The 18912-nt window shown below is 43.5% G+C and overlaps 1 protein-coding gene and 1 long non-coding RNA gene across 10 annotated transcripts in view; one reads left to right on the top strand and one right to left on the bottom strand.

The window, feature by feature from the left end:
- The window catches only part of CCDC15 (coiled-coil domain containing 15), a 53857-nt gene extending 48203 nt beyond the window's left edge, over nt 1-5654 (bottom strand). For all 6 annotated transcript variants that reach the window (XM_082341005.1, XM_082341007.1, XM_082341006.1 and 3 more), the window contains exons 1-2: nt 5429-5654; nt 4880-5068 (exon numbers count right to left, since the gene is read on the bottom strand). In XM_082341005.1, coding sequence (XP_082197131.1) covers nt 4880-5059 — 180 coding nt within the window. In that variant the 5' untranslated portion in view covers nt 5060-5068; nt 5429-5654. The remainder of the gene's footprint in view (nt 1-4879; nt 5069-5428) is intronic.
- Nucleotides 5655-5725: 71 nt separating this feature from the next.
- On the top strand, nt 5726-12512 carry LOC309605328. Of its 4 annotated transcripts, XR_014231337.1 has the most exons (3): nt 5726-5942; nt 7345-7471; nt 9801-12512. It is a non-coding gene; the product is annotated as an uncharacterized lncRNA (long non-coding RNA). The 4 variants fall into 4 exon arrangements; XR_014231335.1 differs by lacking the exon at nt 7345-7471 and having other exon boundaries at nt 11128-12512; XR_014231336.1 differs by lacking the exon at nt 7345-7471.
- The last annotated feature ends 6400 nt before the right edge of the window (nt 12513-18912 follow it).

Genomic DNA, 18912 nt, shown 5'->3' with positions numbered 1-18912 from the left:
GTCCAGATACACCAGATTGCTCACCACTCACCCACTATGTCCTATTATAAAATGAGAATTAGGCTTCATTTTTAACCTAGCATGCCCTTCTTGTCACCTCTATCTAGAAAAGGCCTACTCAGTCAAGACCATCCAATACCCATCTAGTACCTCTCACTCTTATTAACGTTGAGTACAATACTTCTTAACTCCCCCATTAGATTATGAATTCTTTGAGGGCAGGAAATGTATTTAATTCTCCTTTGTTTCCCCTATGGTATACAACACAGAGCCTTGAATACAAAGGTACTCAATATTTATATAATGCTTAATTCCAAAACATTCTAAACAATCTGGAACATTTTATCACATTTGAGTCCTTGATCATTGTTCACCTCCTCCAAGTGCTTTGAATAACAAAGTCATTATAATAACAGCAGTTACCATTATTAAAGATCTATTATGAGATAAACACTTTAACTACCTTGTATCAATGAATCCTCAAAACTACCTCCAATACTAGGTATTCTTAACTCTTATGTTAAAAATGAGGAAATGGGGCTCAGAAGGATTAATCTTTAGTAGTAGCCCAAGATCCTATAGCTGGCAAGCAGCAGAGCTAGAAGTTTCTCTGACTCCAACACTTATGCCCTATACTGTACTGCTTTTCTCTTGACTATGTCTCTCTTCCATAAGGAATCTTCATATTAAATAAAATCATCATACCTCCTATCTATCCCTTCTTCTAATGCAGTGATTCCAAATTCTAATTCTGAGGGGTGCCCCAAATTATTTCACAGAGAGTCATTAAATTCTCCAAATCAAATGAATTTAAGTTCCAATTAAAATTAAAATTTCCAAGAAATCTATCCCATAAACTATTCTACAAGAGTATGTACCATAGGAGTAGAATGTACAAGACAGATATCAATGAATAATTAAGTAAAATAATTCCAAAGTAGATATATATGTAGTAAAGCCTGAACAAGTGACTCAAGTTAAGTCAAGACCCAGACAAATTTAAGCCATTCTGCCTTTCTTTTATTCCCATTGTCTCTGTCGGCCCTCTTTTACTCGTACCTTGGGATTATCAAACATCTTATTGAAGTGCATGACTGGTTCCAAATTGTGGATCTCAAGCATAAACCAAAGATAAGATTGTACCATAGAAACATATTTTAGAAACATATTTTTCTTATCAACCCTATTGTGTAAGACAACCAGAACCTGAAAACACTTGTTCCATGGGATGTTAAGAGGTTCCCAGAATCATATAAACTTGAGAAATACTGGGTTAAACAAAAATAAATAGTCGGCCCTCTGTATCCACAGGTTCCTCATCCTCAGATTCAACCAACCATGAATGAAAAGAAAATTTTCCATAAAGTTCCAAAAAAGCAAAACTTAAATATGCCAAGCACAGGCAACTATTTACATAGCATCTACATTGTATTAGGTATTATAAGTAATCTAGAGGTGATTTAAAATATATAGGAGGATGTACATAGGTTATATGCAAATTCTATGCTATTTTATACAACTGCTTGAGCATCTGTGAATTTTGGTATCTGCAGGTGGGGGAGGTGGGGGAAGAGAGGGGTCCTGGAACCAATCCCCTCCAGATACTGAGGGACAACCGTACTGTTTCAATTGTACAACCAATTCTTCATAGCCTTTTTGCACCCTATAGACCATCCAAGGGGGCAATACAGAATGAAGTGTTTCTCAGGACAATCAAAGAATACATTCGGATAATTTATATATGGTGGAACTAATAGTTAGATTTCATAGTCCTTAGTCTCCAAAGGTGATCTCCCCTTCTGCCCCCAATGAATCAAGCCTCCCAGTATGTATGCTCTTGTGTAGTCATCTCCCATACTGAATGTAGTCTGACTGTATACTCAATAGACTGAGGCACAAGTGTTGGCTCCATGACTTCCCAGGCAAGGTCATAAAGCAACCTCCACCTAGGGAAGCCCATACTAGCCAAGCAGAGAGACCACGTGGAAAGAGGAAGATGTCCAGCCAGCCCTCAGCCATTCTAGTCATCCTAGCCCAAGTGCCAGATATATGAGTAAGAAAGCCATGTAGGACATTACAGCCCAGCAGATGCCAGATAAAGAAGAACCAAGAAATCCAGCCACCAGCCAGAATCCAGTCAAGTTGTTCCAGACATCATCAGCTATTGGAGTCACCCCAACTGAGGGCTCAGACACTGTGGAGCAGACAAGCCATCCCCTCAGTGCCCTGCTCAAATTCCTGATGCACAATATTGTTTGCTTTATGCCTTTAAAGTGGTTTAGAGTGGTTTCTTACACAACAGTAGATAATCAGATAAATTATAAAACAATGCAATAGCTATATATGCTGATAGGAAAGCAGTATCCTTGGATGATAATTTAATTAAGGGGCAGTCTCAAACTATGGCGTTTTTAGGAATTCTGATGGCTCCTTGAAACTTAAGGACAAAAATGATTAGGCATTTCCCTTTAGCATAGACATGATCTTAGGGTAACCAAGCTTTAGAAGTTCTAAGTTGACAAGACCTATGTCTGTTAATAAGAGTGAATTCCCCAGGCTGTATATGCTAAAGTGATAAAGAGTTCTATTAGATGCTTGATCAAATTGCCTTTGACTGGTAATGATCAGAATTTTTTAAATGAGGGAAAGGAGACATGTTTACACATGCTCCAAGACTTTAATATTTTGAGTTGATATGTGGGAACATGTGATGATTCTTTTTAACACAGAAAATCTTGGTCGTTTTTAGACATTTTTATGCTATTGATATTATAAAGATATCATAATATGGGCAATTAAAAACAGGTGTCAATAATTTAAATACCAAAATAACTTTGTACCAAATCTTACTGATTCTTCTGGGATGTTTCGTACATTTATCCCTTTTCATTTCCATTTCAATCCCTTTTTCAAGGCTTTCCCTCTACATTACTTACCACTAAAATCCTGGTGCTATACTTCATGCCTAAATTGTTACCATTACATCCTAATTTGTCCCTCAGGAGCCAATCGCTCCTTCACCTTTAAAAATGTTAAAGCAGGACTTCCTTGGTTGCTCAGTGCTTAAGAACCCGCCTGCAAATGCAGGGGACACGGGTTCGAGCCCTGGTCGGGGAAGATCCCACATGCCACGGGGCAACTAAGCCCGTGCGCTACAACTACTGAGCCTGCACTCTAGAGCCCGCAAGCCACAACTACTGAGCCCGCGTGCCACAACTACTGAAGCTCGTGTGCGTAGAGCCCGTGCTCCACAACAAGAAAAGCCACCGCAATGAGAAGCCTGCTCGCCGCAACTAGAGAAAGCCGCACGCAGCAATGAAGACCCAACGCAGCCAAAAATAATAAATAAAATAAATAAATAGTTATAAAAAATAGAACTTTAAAAAAAATGTTAAAGCAATTAATCTAATCAAAACACTATTTGATCATGAAATTAATCTGTAAATATTAAACAATGAATGAATTCAATCCCTTCTCCAAAATTTCCTGTGGTTCCCTACCACTCCTATTTTCCACAATCCTATCAACCACCATGCCCCTACTAGGCCTTCCACTGCAATCAATCTAACCTACCCTTAAATCCTAAATATACCTTGCTTACTTCCTACTCTCTCCATTCTTCTTAATTGGAGAATCATCCTCTTTCTTTTTGATTAACGAAATTCTTCATTAAACTTTCTTGGGTCACATCAATTCAAAACCATATCTTTCTTCGTTAAGTGCTATAGTCTTAGCACTTTATCATATACTACTCAGACTCAAAATCCTTTCTGGAAATAGCATAGTAATAAATGAATGCATATGTATATACATCCTTACAGACATAAATAAAATGAACGCATACATGCCATTGCACTGCTATTTAACATTTACTTGAAACATGTCTCATTTCTTCTCTGAGATGAAGGACCACTAAGAGAACCTACCTCATACTTTTCAACTCATGTTCAGCACCTTGTCTATACATTGTGAAGATCTTCACACATCTTGTGCATTCCATAAATATCTACATGCTCCATCAGGAAAAGGAGATATGTAAACAACTTACTATAAATATAATGTGGTATTTATAATAATCAATGAACCACAATAATATATGAACAAATAGCTAAGGAGCACAGTTTGGCGAAAGACAATCAAAAATCTTCTTACCAAAAATGAAAAAAAAAAATCTTACAAAATTGTCCTCCTGTGTTAATAGCTACGTAAGAGAGTTGTCTGACAGGCACACATGTCAATTTGCAAAAGTTTCCCTTCATCTGAAATGCTCTTCCCTTTCATCTGTACTCACAGCACTTCCATTCTTTAAGGACTAACACAAACTATATTACCTCATTCACTCATTCAACAACTATATCCTGAAGACTTGCCATATGCCAGTACAGGAATGAACAAAACATAAAGATCCCTGTCCCCATGGAATTTACAGTTAAACTTTCTCGGAATCCCAATCAGAATTCATCTCTTTCTCCTTTATTCTCCCACTACATCTGAACCTTACTGAATCTCCATTACAAAACTTACCATAAACTTTAAGCAATCAATGTTACATTAACTGTGGTCGTCATCCCTACTACATTGTAGAGCGTCTGAAAGACAGTGCCTATGTCTTGTGCATAGAAAGCAATCAAGGGTTTGCAAAGCAAACTGAAATATATATAGGTAACAAATATTTGATTATGCCGACTAAAGCTGCAGCAAGTTTCGGCAGATACATATTTGTTCTATAATCCTAATGCAAGAACATATCTATTTATGACAGAATAGAAACGGTAACCCCAGACTGCTCATCTTATCTGAGCACCAGGGATTTGAGAAGGCTAATACAAAGAAAGATGGAGGAAGAACCCCACCATACTTGCATCAAACTGACACTCACAGATGCCGGGACTGCTGAACTATCCGGCGGGGCAGGCTCCACCCATGCCCCAACGGGTACTATAGCCTGGTTCCTCTCAGCCAGCACTGCCAACACGTCCTTGCTCTTCAGGGGGTTTAAAGCCAGGGGCAACTCTGTGGTATTTCGAGGCTTCTTGAGGGGGGCCATACTTCCTGGCATCTATGATTCCTGGTTAGGAGAGAGGAAAAGCTTAAAATCTTCAAACGACCGCCTTAAAAGCTCAACCCCCTAACACGTATGCCACAGGCTCCTGAAAAGGAGAGAAGCCTTGGAGGGAGGCAGTAGCCTGACAAGGATACTGGAGAAGAAGGAACGAAAAGGGAAAAAAGGGAAGAGAAGGGGGAAGAAACAAAGGAAGGAAATGTTTAAAGATCGCCCTCGGAAAGGAACAGGGACGAGAAGGGGGAGAAACAAGAATCTGAATGAGAGAACGAAGTTTGTGCCAGTGGCGGCAAAGCGATGCAGGAAAGGGAGGAAAGTGCGTAGCAGCCGGAGGGCAAGGGGGCTGGGAGGGTGCGGGGTGGGAACCTGGGTCTGAGGCAAAGAGTCCGAATAATTGGTGTCCGGTTATGGGGGGGAAGCGCTGGACGCCGGGGAGTCCCGGACCAAAGAAAAGCCTGTTTCTCAAGCCTCAGGGTCCCACTCCTGCTGAGACTGCACCGGCCTAGTATCGATAGCGGTTCGCCACGGATTCAAGCTACCACTGACACTAAGGGAACCGCCTCCGGTAAACCGCCGCTTTGGAGATGGCTGCCCCGCCTCGCCGCGCCCCGCCCCTTGGCGGCCTTGTATCTGCCTCTTCCGGGCTTGTGTCACCTACCGGAGACTGGAAAGGCGTGAGGGGCGGGGTTTCGCGCTCCAGAGGTTCGTCACTTCCGCTTTGTCTCGCTGTGTGGGCGGGACTTATAAACGCGCGTGGAACTGGTGGGGCAGGGGTGAGTTCGCGTGGCCGCTGGGTAACAGGCGGGCGGAAGTGTCGCCCCACTGGCCGTGCCCCGAGTGTCCCGGCGCTGGGACCATCCCACGTCCTTCAGGAAAAGAAGTATGTTGGGCTGAAGAGCTGGTTGGGCAGGGCAGGGGACCAGTTGAGGGAAGCACGGGAAAAGGATGGGAGAAGGCGGGCCTGGCAGGGCTTTCTTGAGGAACGAACTAAGCCAACAGTAAATCATACTGATCTTTTGTACACCTCGCTACGTTAACGGAGCTCTTTCATACCTGTTCTTATATATAAACATCGCAGCCTCATGAGTGGTCTCCCTGTCTGCTCCAAGCTTTGCTATAATCCTGGGACACTTCGCTATTATCCATGTGGAATACCCATTCGTTCGTTCGTGTAATATATAATTGAGAGATTTTTATATACCACCACTGTTCTAGGCACTGGAAGTATATAGCAGTGAACAAAACAGACATATATCCCTTGTTCATGGAATTGACAATGAGAAGTAACCAAATAGACTAATGAATAAGTAGACAAATGTGTCTGGTGCTGATGAGCATTGTAGAGTAAAAGCTGAGGAAGAGGATTAAGTGTGTTGGAGGGTAGGGGAGATGCAATTTTAGATAGGATGACCAGAGAACACTTCACTGAGGTACTTTTGAGCAAAGACTCCAATGCAAAATTCCATGAGGTAATGGAACAAGCTACTTTAATTTTCACCAGAGAGTGTTCCAAAAGAGTGTTCCAGGCAAAAGGAACAGCAAGTACAATCACTCCAAGGTGGGTGCCTGCCTGGCTGAGAAACTGACCCTGGGGTTTTCCAACATTAAAGAGGCTGGAAAGAAGAGGGAAATGCAAAGAGATTGGGAAGGATCAGCCAGCAAGCTAAGGAAGAAAACCAGGAGGGTGTGATACCTTGAAAGCCAAGTGAAGAAAGTGTTTTGTTTAAGAGAACCAACCACCTATGTTAAAAACTCTGCTATTAGGTCAAATAGGATGAGGACTGAGAATTTACCATTGGATTTAACAATATGGAGGTCATAGACGACTTTTATAAGAGCGGTATTTTTAGAGTAGTTTGAGAGCAAAAGCCTGATGGGGTAGACTTAAAAGAGAGGGGGAGGAAGAATTGGAGACAGTCATTTTAGACAACTCTTTCAATGAGTTTTATTGTAAAGGGACACAGAGAAATGCGTAGCTGAAAGGAGAGATAGGATCATAGGAGGATTCTTTAATATCGCAGCACATATGTTTTGTTGATGGGAATTATCCAGTAAACAAAAGAAAACTGACAATGCAGGAGAGAGGAGAATTTTTGTATCTATGTCCTTAGGTGGGCAAGAGGGAACAGGATCTAGTGAACAATTGGAAGGATTGGCCTTAGATAGCAGGAGAGAGAGAGTTCATTATAACATTAGCAGTGAAAATAGAATATATACTGGTAATTGGGTAATATGGCAGTGGGAAGTTCTTTTCTGATTCCTCTGTTTTTTCTGTAAAACAGAATTGTAGCCAGCCTACAAGATGGCCTCTGATGATCCCCACCTCCTGGTATTCACACCCTGTGTAGTCCCCTTTCACACCGTACCAGAGTTGGTCTGTGTGACAGATCGAATATGGCAGAAGGGATGGTATGTCACTTCAGAGATGAGGTTATAAAAGATACTGTGTCCTCTCTCTGTTTCTCTTTCTCTCTCTCTCTCTCCAGCGTGCACTCTCATTCTTTCCATCTCTTACTCTTGCTCTCACTCTCATTCTCACTCTCACTCAGGTCACTTCCTCTGGGGGGGAGCCATTTATGTCATGGTAAGTCACATAAAAAAGCCCACATGGCGAAGAACTCAAGGCTCATGCTAACAGCCAGGTGAATGATCTTGGAAGTGGATCCTCCAGCCCCAGTCAGGTCTTCAGAGACTATAGTCTTGGCGAACAACTTGACTGCAATCTCATAAGAGACTCAGAGACAGACGACCCAGCCAGAAACTGTATGAGATAATATTTGTTGTTTTCAGATGCTAGATTCTGAGGTAATTTGTTACACAGAGATAACTAATACAAATAGAAAACAAGTTCATCAATTAATAAAATAGAGGAAGAGATGTTGGAGGTTTGAAGAAGGTATAAAATAGTTGTCCAGAAGAGTAGAAGTATGAACTAGAAACATGTGCAATTGCCAGACAGCCTTAGGGACCCATGTGAGGTTCATGATTATGAATTTAAAGTGAGACTAGTCAGCATGGTTGAGTGTTTTCCTTCAGTTGCATGGTTACAGGCATAGCCATAGGTAGAAATTTTACTTTTAATCAGGGTTGAGGTTTTACCAAACTATTACTCTCAAACAAGAAAGGGGCAAGAGAGTTAAAGTTGAGTGCAAGGGAGTGATTAAATGACTGACCATGGAATTTAAGATAGGTAATATGGGAAAGGATAACAAGTAGATAAGGGACCTTGTAAAATTTGTAGGATCAAGAGATTGTAGGCTCCAGTGGGGATCTAAGGTTTATTAGAGTAGGATACTAGAGGGAATGCACTGAAAAAATAAGAGATGGTGATCCAAGAGTGGGATGTTTGAAACTGCAGATATTGGTACTGTCAAAGTTTATGGTATGACCAAGGGAGGGAGTAGGAGAACAAGATGACTGGAGAAGAAGAAGTCATAGAAATGAGGGCAAGAGCACTGGATGGATTATTCCTGAGGTTGTTGAAATCACCAGGATACATGACCAGAGAGTGTTGGCGAGAGCCAGGAGCAACAATCTTCAAGGAATTTCAGGAAAAGACCCGGAGACTGGTAGATGAGTGTAGCCTGGAAAGTAGCGAGTGACATAGTCTAACATCAGATTCAAAGCAAGAGGTGAAGCTGAGAAAAAAAGGAGCTCCCTTTTTATAAATAATAAAATAAAAAATAAATGGTTTGTAAATAGCCCTGAGTAATCAAGTAACAAGAAGGAAACCCATCCCACATCCACCCAGAAGGATGAGGAAAAGAACATACCACTGGAGAGGGCCAGAGGGAGATTGATCTGTACACCTCCATACACACACACACACACACACACACACACACACACACACTCAGAAGAAGTGTTACTAGGTAGCTCCTTGCTCTCTCTAACCCTCTACCTCAGGTCTGTGCCTCCCACTAACTGCTGTGCCAGTGGCTTCATATGAATCTATACTCTCGTATGTCTAGAGAGATCACATCTTGGGCCCTGCACCCATTTTCTGACGTCTTCTCAAGGCTTATCTTCTGTATGGCCAGAGTTTGTTTCTCAACAAGAGAACTGTTTGCTTAGAAATGTCTCTCTTCTTCAGAAACTCGAATGGGTATTGCTGGCAGCAGTCTTGCGGCCCTACTCCAGAGCACTCCTCATCGGGCTGGATAGTCTCTGATGTGTGTGGCTGGGGGGTCCCTGGCCATCTCTGCACAAAGCCCTGAGTCACTGGGTCCCTGGCAGTGGTCCACCCCACACAGAACTCAGAAATGTGCTGCTTGGTCGTCACTGTCCTATTTGTGGCCGACTGACACCCCCCACCTGTAACGAATTAGAAAACTTGGTCACCCGTTCGTCCTAAGGGCCTATCCTAAGGAGAACCTCTCTGGAAGTGGGAAAGCTGCCTATTCCCACTCTCGTGGGATCTGGATATAGGGATCCTCAGGCAGCTGAGTCGTACCCTCTTCCACTCTCTTTCCCAAATTTAAGCAGGATTCCCCAGGGCTAACAACCAATGTTCTGGGATATTTCCTGAAAGTTCTCTTTGTTCCTCCTCCTCCTTACCCACCTCACAAAATAACCCTTCTAACTGGAATAGTTGATGAGGGTTCTTCTGCTTGCCTGTGCAAAATGAGTTTCTGCAGCAGCATTTCATTGTATGTGGCACTGATAGCAGATTGTTCCGGTTGTCTCAATAGCACCTGCTGTACTGATCTTTGCAAAAAATTCTCTAATTTTATCATAGATGCAGAAGTCTTTCCCCTTTCTGTCGGTGATAAAAAAAAATTAACACAAGAATTTCATTGTCCTCCTCGTTATCAAATACTCATCTTGGATGGACACAGAGATGCGCTTCCCAGATCCCCCTTCAAGGAAGGACTTGTTGGCCCAGCTTCTGAGAATGTTGTAGTCCCTTGAGCTGTCGGCTCCTTCAGGGACGGCCTCAGCTTCAGAGAGCAGCCTCACCCCCCTCTGAGGAGGAGCCGCATCCTGAGACTGGTGGGTCTGGGGATGTAAAGGCCTGGCGGTTTCTGCCTAACTTGGAACAACGCCAGTGAGCCATCATTTCAGCTTCAGAGCTCCCGTGGGCTTGGCTGAGGTTGTCCAACCTGCATCACAGCTCAACCTCTTCCTGTGCCTCTTCCTGCTTCCTCCTCCTCCCTTCCACAGGTGCCAATCTCCAGCACACTCCCTGATAAACATCCTGAACTTGAGTCTTAGAGTCTGCTTCCTGGAGAGCCCACCTACAACCCCCTCTGAGTGTTGTTAGGCCTCAGGGACCAAGGCACTAACAGCTCTGAGGCCACATAATTCCCAGTGTAAAAATACATAGACAATCCTTATCATTATTCTTTTCCACCAAACCACAGTTTAAAGTCCTTCCTATTCCCTGTTGACACTTTTGAGCCTCTGGATTAAGCTAAGTCTCAAGGTTACCCCACCTCTAGACTTTCAAAATATGTGAGCCAAGGAAGTTGTTTATCGTGAATGCCAATTTGCATTAGGTTTTATATTGTTTGTAACACAGAGAGCCCTGAGATGAGCAAAGTAGAGGGAGGCAATTGGTAAATGTAGGAGGATGAAGCAGATAAGCAGAAGATTCCGAGTTACCTACAAAAACTGGTTCCAGGAGCTGCTTCAGTGTTTGAGCTCTCCAATTCGAGATCCTTGTGATGTGCCTCTCCTCTGATGGTACCTTCCCTGGGATATCTGTTCTTTGAAGCCAAGGAAGCTTCACGAAGATAAGAGACTTTGCCTTAACACTAGTTAGGACCAAAAAGATTTTATCTATCAATAAATTGTTACCAATATTATTCACCATATTTTTACTGTTTTAGAAAATGTACCTCTAAAATATAAAAATTACAATCATTAAAGATACTTTAAAAAATATGTTGCAGGATCTAAAAGCAATTTCAAAAGAGGAATTTCAAAGATGTTTTATAGAATAAGTAACAGGCGCTCAAGATAACTATTTGGAGAAAACCAAGTCATTCATTTTGTGTGTTCTTCTATGATTGTTATAATTATCCACTATTAATAGTCTCGTTTTCTATATCCCAAATCTCTAGAGACAGCATATTATAGCGCAGAGAACAGAGACTTTGGAAACAAACCTGGATTTATATTCTGACTCTGCAATTTACTGTTTATGGTCAAGTCACATAATCTGCATCTTTGTTTCTTCATCTACAATATGGGTGGAACAATTGACCTTTCAGGACTTTTTTGTGAAAATGAAGGTAATATATGTGAAATGTGTAATATATAATAGGTTTTCAATAAATGCTCGCTAAATTTTTTTTTTTAGGAAGCAACATAGAATTCATCTCTTCTGCCCCTAGCAGACTGATTTGTCTGCACATGGCCCAGCCTGGGATAGCATTCTATCCTCCTGGCTATTGTGACTGATACTGAGCTGTGTCTGTGACCTATTCCGCACCAGCCACAGTCCTCCACCAAGTTTTTTTTAGCTAGCTTCATCAAAATTCTCCTCCTCCCTGGATAACAAGCCGCACACTCCAATGTGTTAACCACTAGCTACATGTCGCTATTTAATTTCAAATTAATTAAAATTAGATAAAATTTATAATTCAGTTCCTCAGTCCTACTAGCCACATTTGGAGTTCTCAATAGCCACGTGTGGCTAACAGCTACTGTGCTTACCAGCAGAGATACAGAAGTTATATCGGGCAGCACTGATACCTTAGACTGACTGGCAACGACGGCCCCCCTCAAAAAGCGTAAGAAGGTTTATGAGAATGAAGCTGACACCAAGACATAAGCAAGAGAGATGAGAGATAACTGCCATGGCTTTTAAGTATCTCATTCCCAATTATTCTGGTTCCCTCCGAAATTTTGTTACATGGTGCAAGAAATTCCTCCTTTTGGGCTTCAAACAGTTTAAGTTGAACTTCTGTCACTTACAACCAAAAAATCTTGATGAATCACATTCTTTAACTTGACGAGCAGCAAACCAGATGCAGAATCCTGGAGGGCTAACTCTGGTAAGGATCTGTAAATGAGACAGAGCTGGACCCTAAAAGTACTACAACAAGGGGTGAACATTTTGGCCTGTCTTCAAGGCCACCTTCCTACTAACTTAGTTGGGGCCTTCTTTTAAGAAACCTTGTCTCAGGACTTGCCTGGTGGTGCAGTGGTTAAGAATCTGCCTGCCAATGCAGGGGACACGGGTTCGATCCCTGGTCCAGGAAGATCCCACATGCTGGGGAGCAGCTAAACCCATGCGCCAAACTACTGAGCCCACGTGCCACAACTACTGAAGCCTACGCACCTAGAGCCCATGCTCCACAGCAAGAGAAGCCACTGCAATGAGAAGTCCCCGCATCAAAACGAAGAGTAGCCCCTGCTCACCGCAACTAGAGAAAGCCCGAGCGCAGCAACGAAGACCCAACGCAGCCAAAAAATACATAAAATTAAAAAAAAAAAAAAAGAAACCTTGTCTCTCCCTATGTTGCATCCCATGTATCATAAATTCATCTTCTTAGTGTCCCCAGACTCACCACTGGGGACCCAATCATTCTCTTGCTGACTAAGTTTTTTTTTTTTAAGTCCCTGTTGCTCGCCTTTATCCTTCCTTGTCTCACGTCTTGTCTCAGAGCCTTCCTTTTTTCTACCCACTTTTTACTTCTGGGCCTGAGTGAAGGCAGCCTCTTTCAGGAGTGTAGTATGTGAACACTAGTCCAAGAAGCACAAGCTGAATCTGCACTATGCTGACTTATAAACTGTGTGACTTTGAGCAGGTTACTTAACCTCTCTGAGCTTCATGTCCCTCCTTGGGAAAAAATTCTTACCACATAAAGTTGTTAGAAGATTAAATAAGGCCATATTCTGAAAGACAATTTGTTGATGGCGGGGAGCCTCGTGGAGAACCCCAGAAATGAAGGGTTTAAACGAGAAAGGAGAATTTATTAAAAGGATACAGGAATGTCTCCAGGATACAGCTGAGCCTGAGGAATGAACTAGTACTAGGGTAGCTGTTTCAAACATTTTACATATTTATTTATTTTTAGAAGGCCCTGCTAAATCTATAGTTTCTTTTTTTTTAAATTTTTATTTATTTGTTTTTTTATACAGCAGGTCCTTGTTACTTGTCTATTTTATGCATATTGGTGTGTATGTGTTGGTCCCAATCTCCCAATTCAACCCCCCCCGCCACTTTCCCCCCTTGGTGTCCATGCGTTTGTTCTCTACATCTGTGTCTCTATTTCTGCCTTGCAAGCCTTGCATCTGTGTCTCTATTTCTGCCTTGCAAGCCTCTATTTCATCTGTGCCATTTTTCTAGATTCCACATATATGCATTGACATACAATGTTTGTTTTTCTCTTTCTGACTTGCTTCACTCTATGGCAGTCTCTGGGTCCATCCGGGTCTCTACAGGTGGCCCAGTTTTGTTCCTTTTTGTGGCTGAGTGGTGTTCCATTGTATGTGTGTGCCACACCTTCATTATCCATTCGTCTGTTGATGGGCATTTAGGTTGCTTAAGCATTTTACATATTTAATCCTCACAGCAACTCGTTCAGTCCTCAAGTCAACACTCTGAGGTAGGTAATACTATAATAATCATCCCCATTTTACAGATACGGAAACTGAGAGATTGAGTAGTTTAACTCAACACCTAGTAACGTGGTAGCCAGGTTTCAAATTCAGGGAGTTTGGCTTCAGAGTCTGTGTTAACCCCTACGTCATATTGTCTCAAATGGTGATAAGTACGATGAAAAAAGAAGCTGGGACTGGTAGATAGCAAGACAGAAAGGACCTGGATCCTCGATAACATTGCTGAGCCACTTACTTTTACAAGTTACAGACATGCCCTTATTTAGGACTCTGGTTATATAAGATAATAAATCCCTTTATTGGGGGACTTCCCTGGTGGTCCAGTGGTTAAGACTCCATGCTACCAATGCAGGGCGCCTGGCTTCAATCCCTGGTCAGGGAAGTAGATCCTGCGTGCTGCAACTGAAGATCCCGCGCGCCTAACTAAGACCCAGCACAGCCAAATAAATAAAATATTAAAAATAAATAAATATAAATAAATAAATAAAAGACAATTTGTAAGGGGCAATGCAAATATATTATCAACAGTATTATAGATATAGATGCAGCTCTCCCAACTAGAGTTAAGCACCTAGGCAAGGATTGTGTTTTCTGTTACTTTTGAATGTGACACCCCCACATCCCACTCCTCTTACTAAAGTCTGGAACACGGAGTGCTCTTCACACAGTAGGCAGTTATTAGATGCTGGCCAGCTGATTTCCATTTCCGTGCCTCCCTCTTTGGGAGGAGGGCAGGAGACGGAGCATGGGACCAAACCCGTTCCTGATAAGGTTGGTGGGAGGACACCATCTGAGGATCTAGGAGAAAAGAAAAAATGAAGCCATTCATGAGTTGGGGGTAATTTGTGGCTTCCCCATGATTTTTCAACCTGTTTTTCTTTGAGCACTGAAGCTTTACATGAACAGAAATCCAGAGATGTTTTCTAGAATGTCCTTGCCACATCTCAAATAGGTCAACGAAAGCTGGATCTCTCCATGCTTTAATAGCAATTCATGTCTCCTCTTTGTTCCTCTGGAGAGTTGCTGAATAGGGCACGTTCATCGACCGTGGACACAAGCCTGAGTTCCTCTCATTTTCTGAGGGGGTGGGAATTCTATTCAGAAATCAAATATTGACTCTCAGCATAAAACACTTTGATGTTTTCAAGTTTTCCAGTTTGGAACTGGGAGCACCTCCTCCCTGCCTTATGGAAATCTGGACCCCATGCCGTTGCAGGATCACATTGTTTCTGCTAGTAAACTCCACGCCTTTTTGAGACACCCTATCTCTGTAGAACGCTTTTCTTCCAGGCGTCCCCTCACATTCACAGAACTCACAGGCAGCAAAACGAACGTTCAGGATGAAGGCCCCGGGGAGGGCACGGGGAGACTTTTGACCCCCATCTCTGTTCATATTTGATGTTTCTCAGAAGCGAGCCAGAGGTGGGGAACTTTAAAAAGAAAAAGGAAAGAAAAAATGTCCTTGGGGAGGGCCATTCCTCACTCTCCAGGCCCACAGAAAGCTTGTTTTGTTCCAAAGAGAGCTGGCTAATCTGTCTCTGGTTCGCTGGTTGCTGGAGCAGCAGGGCCCTGCCTTCTCTCAGCTCAAAGCCTCACACAAATTCCTCGTTCCCAGGCAACGCGCTGCAGCTCCACAAATTCTCAAGTCCTCCCTCTCCCTCCTTTCTGGCAAATTGAACTGATGGTAGGGACAGCTCTGGCACCATTCACATATAGGTTTATGGAACAAAGAATCGAAAATAACTTCAGCAACGAGAGAGGGCACCAGGAGTGGGCAGAGAGGTCCACCTTACATCCTGAAGCTTAGTCAGAGCGTGGGTGCTGGGGGTAAAGGGTTAGACCAGGATTTGGACTTCCAACTGATGACCCAGAGAGGTGGTCGGGAGCCACAGCTTTGTGAGCGACTAACCTGGGTTTCGAATCCAAGTTCTGCCACTTAGTAACTATATGACCTCAACAAATTGCTAACTTCTTGAAGTTTTAGTCTCTCTTGTTTGTAAAATGAGGTGATAATATCTACTGAAAAGGAGGTACTGGGAGAATTAAATGAACAAATAGATACAAAGTGCCTGACAGTAAGAGTAGCTTACACACACACACACACACACACACACACACACACACACACGCTTTGAGAGCAGTTAGAGAAGGGGAGAAGGTTTGGACAGGATACGTTCCTGCAAGGTCACCCAGAAATCTGGGGAATTAACTTCTCCTTACCCCGGAGAAGCAGCCTTCAACCCATATCTGGTGGCAGTTGGTGGATAAATATCCCAGCTCCCTTGCCCCTTGGGTGGGATAATTGAGGCTTATTCTTCATTATTTCCCACAGGATTAAGCTCTAGCTGTCCACGGTAGTAAATTGCTTGATGTGCAACCTTCATTGGCTTCCTTCCCTTCCATGTCTCATTCCCCCAATATCCTACCTGGTTTTGCTGGGGTCACCTTTCAGATAAACTATTTAGCTTCTTGTCTTGGAGTCTGCCTCTGGGGGAACCTGGACTAAGATATCAATATTTCTCCAAATTTCTGAAGGCCTAAGTTCTCAGCACTATCTCTGACTCCAAACTCCTGCTTCACCTGAATTAGTCCCTTTAGAGATCATTTCACTGTTCTATATGTGCTGTCCTCCTGCACCACCTTGTTGATCCAGACCTGGAACTCCGTCCTTTGTCTCAGTGTGTAAACACACACACACACACACACACACACACACACACACCCGTATTAGTTTTCTATGCTGCATAACTAATTGCCACAAATTTAGCAGCTTAAAACAACATACATTTATTTTTTTTACAGTTTCTGTGGGTCAGGTACAGCTTAGCTGGATTTTCTGCTCAAGGTTTCATCAGACTTCAGTTAAGGTGTCAGCTGGTTTGCATTCCTTTCTGAAGCTCAAGGTCCTCTTCCAAGCTCATGTAGTCATTGGAAGAGTTCAGTTCCTTGTGCCTGTAGTACTGAGGTTCCTATTTTCTTGCCAGCTATTAGCTGAGGGTAGCTCTCGGCTCCTAGAGCCACCAGCATTTCCTTGCCACGAGGCTGTTTCACAACAGGGCAGTTGACTTCTTCAGAGTCAGCAGGACCATCTCTCTCTCTCTGGTCTGCTAAGTCTGAGTCTTATATAACATAATCTAACCAAGGGAGTGGCTATCCTATCACCTTTGCCATATTCTATCAGCTAGAAGCACACACACACATACCGCAATTTGTGTACAGTAAACTTTTCTTAGAGTTTTGAAGAAGACAGAGGAGAAAGGGTTTTATAGTGTAACAATGCAAGTTGTTCTTCAACTGTTTTCAGCTCCCTGCCCCTTGTTGCTTCCTCACCCCGACCTCACGTCTCTCCTCTCTGCTCTTTCTCCATCCCCAATTCCTGTTTATTTCTATTGCACAGGGGTTTATCTTTTTGTGCCTTGATGTCTTCTGCTCCAGGCCTTACCTTCCACTCCATGTGGCATATCTAGATATTTTTCTTGCTAAAGACAATTTACTCTATAAGAGGAATTTGGGTGCCATTTGTCAGATTATTTTTCATTCTGCTACCAAAGATTAATTACAGTTTAGTGGAGGAGACAGATTTGACTCAATTAATAACAGGAAGTGAATGAAGGGAAGGAGGGAGAGGGTGCTAAATATAAAAATCACCACTGATGTTACGATATTAGCAAGGACCAAACCTCTCCAGTAGTATCGGTGCCAGAGCCTTCTTCCTGCGGCCTGGAGACAAGACAAGAGGCCAAGTGGGCAGGGACATTCTTCAATCTAATGGTAGGGCTTCCCTGGTGGCGCAGTGGTTGAGAATCTGCCTGCTAATGCAGGGGACACGGGTTCGAGCCCTGGTCTGGGAAGATCCCACATGCCACGTGAGCCACAACTAGAGGAAGCCCTTGCACAGAAACGAAGACCCAGCACAGCCATAAATAAATAAATAAATAAATTTAAATCTAATGGTAGGGTTATTAAAACCTACTTATCTATACATCATTCGTGTGTGTGTGCGTGTGTGTGTGTGTGTGTTGGGGGAGGTTTCCATTCTGAGCTGCAGGGCCACTGTCTGTGTGCTCAGCATAGCGGCCTGAGTACAGCAGGCCAGGGCTGCCGTGGGCATGGGGGAGGGGAGGGTCGGAATCCCAGAGCCCCAGAGCGGGTGCCAGACGAGAGTGGCCTGAAGCACCTGTGTGCAGCCGAAGGGCCAAGAGGACCGGGCCGAGCTGCTCAGGAGAGGACGATGCCCGCGGAAATGCATCTGTTGAAGTGCTCAGAGGAGGAAAGGGCACGGGCCTTGGAGGCGGTCAGTCAAGCAGGGTGTCTACACATTGTTTAATAGCCATGTTATGCAGAGCTCAGAGCTCCTCCCTGGGAGGAGACCCATAAGAATGAAGAATTACAGCCCCTGCCCTGGAGAGTCTCCCAGGCTAATGAGGAGATGGCCACAGTAACCATGTTTTCTGATCCCAAGGGGGACAACCCTCTTCAAAGCTAAAGAAAAGTAATATTTATAATGAGGATATCCGTACCAAAAGAAAAAAACGAAAGACAAAAAAACAAAAACCCCCGTCTGAATCATCAACAGTTAGCTGGAACAGACACACCCACAGGGAAAAACCCAAGGAGTTCATGGAAGGATAAAACGAGGTCAGCTCAGACAGGTGAGATCACCGGTACGTGTTGTGTGTGAGACTAAGTTGGCTGGACCGTTACCTTATGTTTCTGTCACCCGTTGCCTATTGGATCAGTGGCCCCCCTCAAGTGAATCCCAGTTACTTCTGGGAATTCCCAAAGGGCTGCCTCATGTGTGCTCACACATCGCTCTGTCATCTGCAGTTGCTATTTGGTGCCCTCCCCGCTGTCATTCCTCTGGCCCAGCTCCCCCTCACAGTTGCCCTTCACTCCACCAGCTGCTAGAGAAGCCCCCTTACCCCCCAACAAGTTCTGGCCCATTCAATAGTCAGCAACTGTCTGCTGAGCACCTACTATGTGCCCCGCCCTGTGTTACACAGTAGGGCTACAGAGGCCAATAAGGCACAGTCCTTCAATCAGAGAACTCTCTGTTCTTGAGATGAGAAAAGCACAGAAGCAGATGATATACGCTTCTGTAGGGCTACTCATCTTAAAACACCTGAAGCAGGATTGCAGAATTGCTCCTCGTACACTCAGATGTGCAAAGGCACAGTGGTGCCTTTGTGCCTTTGCAGCTGCTGGGGTCTCCCATGTGAGCCTCCCACCCCCCCACCCCAGGGCAGCAGAGGAAAACCAAAAGTCAGTCCATCCTGGTA

This window comes from Balaenoptera borealis (assembly GCF_965194805.1).
Source record: "Balaenoptera borealis genome assembly, chromosome: 11".
Lineage (NCBI taxonomy): Eukaryota > Metazoa > Chordata > Mammalia > Artiodactyla > Balaenopteridae > Balaenoptera > Balaenoptera borealis.
This window is presented reverse-complemented; position numbering and strand designations above follow the sequence as displayed.